General features: G+C 39.1%; 1 protein-coding gene across 1 annotated transcript in view; it reads left to right on the plus strand.

Annotated features, from left to right (window-relative positions):
- The window catches only part of Vmat (Vesicular monoamine transporter), a 35,644-nt gene extending 26,159 nt beyond the window's left edge, over window positions 1–9,485 (plus strand). The window contains exons 4-13 of the mRNA XM_088232402.1: window positions 56–188; window positions 269–327; window positions 2,095–2,216; window positions 3,482–3,626; window positions 3,713–3,814; window positions 4,738–4,872; window positions 6,380–6,471; window positions 7,710–7,893; window positions 8,511–8,644; window positions 9,241–9,485. Of these exons, the coding sequence (XP_088088528.1) occupies window positions 56–188; window positions 269–327; window positions 2,095–2,216; window positions 3,482–3,626; window positions 3,713–3,814; window positions 4,738–4,872; window positions 6,380–6,471; window positions 7,710–7,893; window positions 8,511–8,644; window positions 9,241–9,306 (1,172 nt within the window). The 3' untranslated portion in view covers window positions 9,307–9,485. The remainder of the gene's footprint in view (window positions 1–55; window positions 189–268; window positions 328–2,094; window positions 2,217–3,481; window positions 3,627–3,712; window positions 3,815–4,737; window positions 4,873–6,379; window positions 6,472–7,709; window positions 7,894–8,510; window positions 8,645–9,240) is intronic.
- Window positions 9,486–10,164: the final 679 nt, after the last annotated feature.

A 10,164-nucleotide genomic window follows, 5' to 3' on the forward strand; every position in this document is an offset into this window, starting at 1 on the left:
CACACCCACATAATTCGCAACCAAGCGAAGTTACTTATATTTTTACTTGTTTCAGTTAACGCCACGGCATTGGAGGAGACTCGGCACAAGGAACTCGTTGGAGAAACTGTAGAAGTCGGGGTGATGTTTGCTTCAAAAGCCTTCGTCCAACTTCTTGCGAATCCAATTGTTGGTCCATTGACACATAAGTAAGTGTAAAACTAGTTAGTCCCGAGTGCTGCTTAAGTGATCAACTTCGAATATTCTAATTTTCTTTTATATATTTTAGGATTGGCTACAGCATCCCGATGTTCACTGGATTCATCATTATGTTTCTGTCAACATTGAGTAAGTATTTTGATTATTTATATTAGGATTTAATATTCAATCTAAAGATAAAAGTTCAAAGTGACAAAAATCAGTTTTATCTAAAGAGTAATGACTATCTTTTTTTAAATTTATTTATTTGACGGACTTATGCAGTCCATTCTAACGATGGTAAATACAATTTAATACAGGCACTAATAAAATAAAATACAACTAAATAAAATTAAATCTAGGACAAGAAAAAAATACTACCTCAAGACAAGATCCGGTCCATCTTAGTGAATTTTTAAAACTATAAAGACTCACACCAAAAAAGTCCAGATCTTGTCTCGAGTTTACAATACGAGACAATCGGGACATTGGTGCATGCGAGCCATAGTTTGCGCTGTGTTGATCGAGGAACAGCACATTATTATTTCGCAACCGGCGGATCGGAACATTGGATGCCACCTGTTCCAGTAACGATGGTACATCAATTAAGCCACTAAGCAAATTAAACATAAATATGGAGTCAATGTTATTTCTACGTTTTTGTAGACTTGAGATTTTGAACATTGACTCCATTTCTCCGTAAGTGTAGTCTCCCCTCTCGAGCATGGATGATTAGCCATGCCACTTTTCTTAGCAAACGATGTTGCACCGATTCGATATGATTTATCCGGCCTACGTAGAAGGGAGACCAGATCACGGAGGCATATTCTAAAAGAGGACGAACAAGTGAGCAATATAGTGTTTTAACCGTGAACATATTAGTAAAGTCACTAGATGTCCCGCTAACAAAACCCAAGAGTTTTAGTGACTTGTTAATCATAGTCTCAATATGTTCATTAAAGGTAAGTTTACAGCCCACGATAACTCCGATCAAGATACGCATAATGGATGTATAAATTCAGTATTCTACACGCCATGTGAATCTATACGAGTTAAAATAAAAACAAAATATTATGCACAGAAATCTTTAATCCGAGTCATTTAAAAAAAAACATTTCGTTATCCAAGTGACTTGCTCTTCAAATAATTCAGAGTACTGAATATTATTCAACAGTATATATTGAGAACGGTAGTGGTTACGCACATCAATAGAGACATTTACCCGAGCGTCAACCACACCATAATACAAGATACTCTAATAGGGATCTGATAATAAGTGAAGGGGTCAACACTGTTCTGGCATCGAGACAACACTATAGGCAAATACGTAGGCAAAAAGGTCCATAACCTTTTGCCAGAATCGTGGAAAGACGGGAGTGTTGTCAAGTTACAAAAGGTGTTGACCTCGCTCTTTCATGACATTGGTCGTAGGGAGGAAATAAAATATAAAAAATAAGGAATAATTTAAAAAAAATATATTTATAGATGACAACCATGAAGTTTCGCATAAATAAATTGTCTATGTTTTTATGAATGTATGTATGTGTATGCGCATGGGTGTATGTATGTGTGTGTGTATGTACATGTGTATATTTATATATATGTGTGTATATATGTGTATGTCTGTATGTATATGAATCAAAATGTGTATCCGAATAAGTTTATATTTTGTTTGTCTGTGCTCTATATTAATTTGTTAACTATTATAATATATTAAAATGTAATTGCCTAGCTTGGAACGGGGTATGTACCCTTGTTAGCTGGGCAAAGTGAACATGGAATTGTATTTTGATAAAGAGTGTGAATAAATAAATAAATAAATAAAAAGAAGGGCCCAAATCCGTACCCTGTGATAGGCCAAAACTAACAATTTTTGTTTTCTTCTGCATTCTACTTTTGGATTTTTTCTCACTTTAGTTTTTGCCTTTGGGAGATCGTACAGTGTACTCTTCATCGCTAGAGCGCTTCAGGGAGTGGGATCGTCTTGCTCCTCGGTATCTGGCATGGGAATGTTGGCGGAACGATATCCGGATGACAAGGTATCTGTTTATCTTTTATTACCATAATAATTTACATCATCAATTGCAATTTAGCGTATGGCAGGAAATAATTGAAGACTTTGTTTTAAAAAAAGAATGGGAGCAAAAATGAGTGATATAACTGTTAACTGTCTTCTGTGTGCGGACGATGCCGCGCTTCTTGCTAGCAGCAAAGGAGACCCGCAATTCTTGGTAACAAAAGTCTACGATGTATGCAAGAAAAGCGATTTGCTTATGAATGTTGATAAATCGAAAGTGATGGTTTTTGAAAGGGATGAAAATATAACTAAATGTGAGATCAGCGTGAACGGAGATATTTTGAATCAGGTAGAAGAATTTGTGTACCTGGGAAGTATGTTAACGAGGGACGGAAAGGCCGAGAAAGATATTGAAAGGAGGGTGAGTGCCGGGAACAGGGTAAACGGTGCTCTAAAATCTACTTTGGCAAACAAATGTTTATCGCAGGAGGCTAAACTAGCAGTTCACAACGAAGTTCTAGTGCCAACTCTAATGTATGGGAGCGAAGTATGGAATTGGAAAAATGACGATGAAAGGAGGTTAAATGCTGTCGAAATGCGATCCCTCGGGCGAATGTGTGGTAAAACGTTTTATGATAGGTGCACAAATGTCGAGATCCGTGGAGTGTGTAAGGCTGAGACATGCATTATTGACAGAATCAAGAAAGGGGTGCTGCGTTGGTTTGGACATGTAGAGCGAATGGACAGCGAAAGAACGGCTAAAAGGATCCACGATGCAAATGTTGATGGATGCAGAAAACGAGGAAGACCGAGAAAGACATGGCACGATCGAGTCCATCAAATACTTGAAGATGGACATATCAAAAGTAGGAATAATGGTTAGTGGCGTGATGGTTTGTTGTTGTTTTAAAATTCTCAAATGTAAAAATCAATATTTTTTCTGGAGAGTGTTCAAACTGTATTCCAAGGTTTTATTGTGGTTTAAATTAAATAAAATCATAGATATACTTTTTTTGCTGTTTCTGATCTATTTATATTTAATTCAAGTGTCAATTTGTCCTACCCTTTGGAATCCGGTGGCCTTTGACTTGAGTTCCACAGTCCTTGACATCATACTTTCCCGGCGGCGAGTCAAGAAAGCGAACAGTAGTTTTTGTAACATATCGTAATGATAATAGATAATATTTTGATCTTGGTGATTTATAGTGTAAACTATGAAGAAATGAGTATGAGGGGAATCCCTTTCAAATACTTCTCCGCCTTTATTGAGGTGTGTTTTCTGCACAGGAACGTGGAAACGCGATGGGTCTGGCGTTAGGAGGGCTCGCTCTGGGGGTGCTGATTGGTCCACCGTTTGGGGGAGTCATGTACGAGTTTGTTGGCAAGTCCGCCCCCTTCCTGATACTATCGGCTCTGGCTCTAGGAGACGGACGTAAGTACAACAACTCATTTTTATATTCTTTTTATCAAAAAGCTCTCAATTTGATTCAATAAATTTTATTATATATTTTGTTCCAGTTCTTCAACTTCTGATGCTGCAGCCCGCTGTAGTCCGCCAGGAATCGGATCCCCCTTCCCTAAAGGCCTTGGTTATGGACCCCTACATAGTCATCGCCGCTGGTGAGTCCTAGTTTCCATTCTAGAATTGAACGTTCAATGATCGGTCCAGCGCATTTGAGAAATAGGCATCTGTGGATACTGAAACATTAAAGAGAGAAAAGATCCAGAGTCACTTATCCAGGGCGATTACAAACGCTATCTTCATCGGTTCGTATCGATACGGTATACATAACTTTTTCACTATCTTTATCTACCTCGGTATGGTGAATTTTGATCTACCGACATGTCATTTGATCAAATTCAACGAATATGCGGCGCTGAAACCTTTACCCCGCGTTTAATGCTCAGTTAGAATTCAATTATTTCTCTTATGTATTTTAAATAGGCTTCCGTGATAAGTAGCCACTTCAAAACGATTTAAAATGGAAATAAATCACAAATTAAAGCAACAAATGCTCGAATAACTGTGGAAAAAATATGTTTATCATATTGGCAATATTTTTTCCTATCTTACGCATGCGCTGTACGCATGTAATCAACAACAAACCAAAAGTATTACGAGTTTGTCCAAATCTTTGGAGAGAATATACTGAATTTCAACCCCAACAGGGAATTATTAGATTAAAAACATACAACAATAGATGGAAAAGATTTTAGAGAAAGAAATGTGGATATCTAGGAATTTACGGGGGTTATCACCTGTTATTGGTTGGTTTAAGTGGCTTCTTTACGCACTTAAAACATTAAAACACCATGGAAAACCAGCGTTTTAATAATTGTTTTATTTTACGTTGACCTTGTTGGGAATCAAACCCATGGGCTGCAGGCACGCTTTGCACTAAACAGTTCATCATAAAGCGGACTTACCCCCACTCCGTATCCTTTTTCAGGATTTTAACCCGAGAGTAGCCCTAACAAAATGCTGCACCTACATTTTCTTCCTAAATCCACGCACATCTTGATAATAAGTTTTTTTGTTCTAGGAGCCATCACCTTCGCCAATATGGGAATTGCTATGTTGGAGCCGTCTCTTCCTATCTGGATGATGGATACGATGGGAGCTGGTCGCTGGAAGCAAGGAGTCACCTTCCTTCCCGCCAGCATCAGCTATCTTATTGGTGAAGCCTTTTTATAATTTAAATATTTTTTTCGTTGATTTATTACATATTCACATAACATATTTATCACCGGAAAACCTATAAAATATATGAATCATAATCATACTGCTCCAAATGGTGCATAGGGCACTGCATTTTAAAATCAAGTGCAGCGTATCTCAACCATTTGTTCCAGGAAGATAAGGTGATCAGTCTTACGCTTCAAGTAAAAGGAAATATTGTCATCTAAAACCATGTTTCAAACAAACAGTTAATGACGGTATTGCTAGGAATCGAACCAAGGACGCTTGATTTTTTTTCAGTGTTTACCTGAGAGTCGTCATCGCGCGGAAAATACTCATCCAGGGTTCCGACTCTATTTTGCCCACAGAACAGTATTCTCCATCCACCCAGACACAATAATTTATGAACAAATATTTAATCTAATCGCATAACATATTTGAGTGTTTAATTATTAACACAGTGGACTGGCATCTGAAGCGTAAGACTCATCTTATTACCTTCATGTAACAGGTGATACCGGTTTAGACTGGTGAAGACCTTGGTTTCTCATGTTCATGTACAGTGTGGAGTGTTGGACATAAAGAATCTAAAAAGAAAAAAAAACGAAGCTTTCAAAATGCGGTGTTTACGGCGAATGCTGCGGATTCCGTAGACAGCTAAACGTACAAATATATTTTTACTCCAGGAACTAGACTTGAAAGAAAGACTAACAGCCATGTGCGAGAAAAGAATCCTACAGTTCTTTGGAGATATTTCGAGAGGATATTCTGATAGTTTGACGAAAACTATCCCTCTGGGAAGTGTCGAGGGGACAAGGCTGCTTGGACGTCAACCGACAAGATAGAGCGGCTTAGTCACTGTATTATCAATACTGCAATAACAAATGCCTACAGAATAGCACAAGACCAATCCAGATGGAGGGGGACTTTCCACAGACGAGCCATGCCTGGAGTTGGACGTGATCACCATCCTCATACACGAGGCGAGGATTAAAAAGAGAAACAGATGGTCCAGATACGCTGAATTTAGTTTATGCGTACATTGGACAAACAGGGCGCACAGCAAAGCAAAGCAAAACTTGGGCACCCTGAAAAATCTGCAATAGCGGAACACTTTATAGACACGGCACATCTTTTCGCCTTCGAACCGAAGATTTTGCTAAACCTAGAAAATACAGTGCAAGAATAATAAAAGAGGCAATTGAAATACATGAACACCAAAAAAACATAAACAAAGACAACGGGCTGAAATTAGTCACAACATGATTACCGGCATGGTACAAATTACTAGTACATAAACACATATTTTTTTCTACAAAACCCACAGTTTACCTCTCTTAGGTGGCTCCTGCAATGGTAGCCGAAATACCGAAACGAATCCAACTTTTACGGGATCACTCAATTGATAACAGTAGCCGTGAAAAACCTACGCACCTTCTCATTATTCATGTTTGAGATTTATAACTGATATTTGAGACTCATAATCTGTTTATACATTTTTCTAGGCACAAACCTCTTTGGACCCCTGGGACACAAGATGGGACGTTGGCTGGCGGCTTGTCTTGGTCTGATTATCATCGGAGTGTGTCTTATCATGGCAAGTGTTCACATTTTTAAAATTATTTGCTAACACAATTCAGTTGACTACGACACTTAACTTTGAAAATGGAATAATAGACAAAAAAATATTTTTGCGGGCATTAGTTAAACATGAAGGGCATGACGTCAGGAGCTTTTTACATAGTACTGAAAACATTGGCGCGTACGCGTCACACCCGCTAGTTCTAGTGGTGTAGAGAGGTCGGCGGGCAGGGCGGAGACGAAGAACAGGACTGTAGGATTTAGGTTGTTGAGATTGTTGGTTGGAGCTCTTACCCCAGTTAGAGATTAACAAAGAAGACACGAGGTTGCTGTTTAATGCGTATTTATTACATGTCGAATAAGATACAGCACTTGGTTGTGTAGCGCGAGCGTAGCGGCGATGATGGGTTGAAGAGACTGCACTTGAACTACATGCTGGAACTGAGTGACGTCGTCGAGCTGGACTGACTGACTGAACTGAATTTGTTGGGCTGACTGACTGGCGTTGCGTCCTGTGGTCTCTTTATAGACGACGTTCCTTTGTAGTTAATTTCTTCATGGTAGGGACGATATGAATGTACTGCAGAACAATGCTCCCGGTTTAACGTGCAATGCTATAAGAGTTGCATTATACGAATGTATTGGATTCGATAGAAAATGATGACATTGCATCGTCGGTCATTAGTTTACTTTAGGTGAAACGTTTTAGCACGTGTGTGTCATCGATTATGGACTATGAACCCAACAGGACTAAGACAGAATAAAAGGCGATATTCGCTCCTCAGAGACACAGCTCAACTGATTTGTTAAAATTTAGGGACACACGTTTTACAGCGCCGTGCGTCGGGTTCGAGCGACACGCTCCGTACTCGGCACCGAGTGAGACGGAGGGAAAGGGATCTTACTACCTCCACCACTCCCGGTTCTACCTCGGCCGCTGAATCCATAAATAGCTGGGCCTAGCGCCCGCATGAGCCATTTTGCTAATAAATGCGGCACACACAACATATGCAATACAATGGGCATTTAAAGCGGCCCTTCTTAGAACCCCAACACATTCAACGACGCTTTTAATAATCTCGTTCTACTCATAATATATATTTGCCCCAGAATCGCCAAGGCCAGACCCAAAAGCAAATCTCATTGAGAATCTTGTACGGCCAACAAATAATGGTATTCTAGACATAATAAGATTGTCCTATTCTCGCGCGTCCGGAGCAAATATAATTAAATAAATTTGTCAACATCTTTTAGATCCCCATGGCCACATCTTTGAACCACCTGATCGTCCCTAACGCCGGACTAGGGTTCGCCATCGGGATGGTGGACTCCTCGATGATGCCGGAACTCGGGTACCTGGTCGACATACGGCACAGCGCGGTGTATGGATCGGTCTATGCCATCGGAGACATTGCATTCTGCCTTGGATTTGCTGTTGGTAAGTCAACTCCCGAGCGTTTCCACTTTTTTCTGTCCCCCGCTTTTTTCACTCATGTTCTACAGGCTCGAGGCAATGTCGTCAGCCCATCTTTGTGTGGCCTTCCAACACGTTTTCATTTTGCCTTTGGGCTCCACTTCATTATTCTGGGTATCCACCTATCATCATTTTGTCTCGCTGAGTGTCCTAACAAACGTTTGTAATATATATACGGTGGTTGGACTTAGTAAGAAATGAAGTAATGTCATCAAGCGGAGGCGATACGGTTGGCTTAGTCATGTGCTGCGGATAGCTCCTGAGAGCCTTAACCACGCTCGCCTATTTTGCGAGGCATCAAACTCGTCATCAAAACGTCCTGTACGTACGTTCACTGCTGACTGTTCGTCTGCAGTTCATGTCAGAACTACGGGACGCAAACCTAACTTGGGAGGATGCGCAAGAGCTGGCAGCCGACAGAAATGCTCGGAGAATCTTAGTGGACGCCATATGCTCCAATTATGAAGCAGAAATGGAATGATGATGGTTTTCTTGATTAATATCTGCTCAGTGGATTAAACCAGCGTATTTTCTTGTGTACGTATATGCTCTGAGGACTTGACTAATATTTCTTTCAACAGGTCCCGCTATGTCTGGAACTCTGGTAAATTCAATTGGCTTTGAATGGATGCTCTTCGGAATTGCCATTTTGAATTTCCTGTACGCCCCGCTATTGTTTTTCCTGCGCGCCCCGCCTACAAAAGAAGAAAAAAAGGTACGTGTTTCAGTAGAAGAATTTGTGTATCTGGGAAGTATCTTTACTTGGGACGGAAAGACTGAGAGAGATGTCGAAAGGACGGTGAGTGCCGGGAGCAGGGTGAACGGCGCACTTCAATCTACCTTGGCAACAATTGCTTGTCCAGGAGGTAAAATACCAGTTCGCAATGAGGTTCTGGCGCCGACTCTTATTTAAGGGAGCGAAGTATGGAATTGGAAAAGCAATGATGAAATGTTATCGAAATACGATCTCTCAGACTAATGTGTTTTTTTAATATTTTTTTTTTATGGGAGTTGCATTATTTTTTACCTTGCTTATATATACAATGTTTATATTTCAAAAAAAGATTTTTCTGCTATTATATTACTGTTGGGATCAAGAAGAATATAATTAATCAATAATGTATTCCTTTTCATTATTTTACAACAAATTAGTCAATAATCAGCAAGCGAATTGCGAAGTACGTAAAACAGATCATTTCATGTCAACCACGTCGGGAGTTTAACCCAAGTCCTCTTGCGTGATAGGCACCACTTCACCACGATGCAGACAATTTATACAAAATGTATAATAATGTTTTTTTTTCTTTTCAGTCGCTCATCATCGGTGACAAGTCCTCTGTGCGTTATGTCAGCTACCAGAACGACGAAGACGAATAGCTAAAGCCCCCCGCCATATTAATCTACTAAGCGCAAGGAAACGGAAGCAGCAACCATCCTGTCGAAACTACAAACACTATTAAGAAAAAAATATTTTATGCATTTTACTAAGTAATTTCGGATTTCATGTTTTTTTATACTATTTATGTCATCTAAGCAGTGAAAAAACGAAAAAAAAATCGTCTTTAAAAAAAAGGTATAAAAACCGGTATTAAAAAAAATCGGTATTTAAAAAAATCGGTATTTAAAAAATCGGTTTTGAAAAATCGGTTTTAAAACTTAAAATTTGTTTTTTAAAAGTATTTTAAATAAAATTAATATTGAGGATTTATAACTTATAAAGGATCTATTATAAAACGGTTAGTTTGAAAAGCAGCATTTAAATTATGCTATCATCAATAAACCCTTAATCTGCACCTAATGGTGTACAGGGCACTGCATTGGCGTATCTCGAACATCCAACTTGCTCTTCTTAGTAATCGAGCTCGGGACATCAAGAATGGCGGGCGAATGAGCCAACCACTACTCTACGAGGTGGACTCTTGTATTTATAAAGGAGAAGCCATAATATTAAACTGTGTTCTTCATTCGCCTGGACACAGGCAACACAGGGTCGATAAGCCACAGATAAGTTATTTTATAAAACCGAATATTTTTTTGATGCCGATTTTTTTTTTTCAAAACCGATTTTTCTTTCATTTACGAATTTTATGTTTGAACATACAAACAATGCTACTAGTTACAAAATAGTATCCTAAGAATCAGTGCAATGTCAATAAATAACATAATTATTCCAATTAATTGATCCAGCGTAGGGGAGTAAATTGAAATCCCGGCAAAAAAACCGGTATTTTAAAA

Source organism: Micrasema longulum, unplaced genomic scaffold (genome assembly GCF_059751315.1).
Source record: "Micrasema longulum isolate JH-2025_06_02 unplaced genomic scaffold, ASM5975131v1 h1tg000982l, whole genome shotgun sequence".
In the NCBI taxonomy this organism is placed as follows: domain Eukaryota; kingdom Metazoa; phylum Arthropoda; class Insecta; order Trichoptera; family Brachycentridae; genus Micrasema; species Micrasema longulum.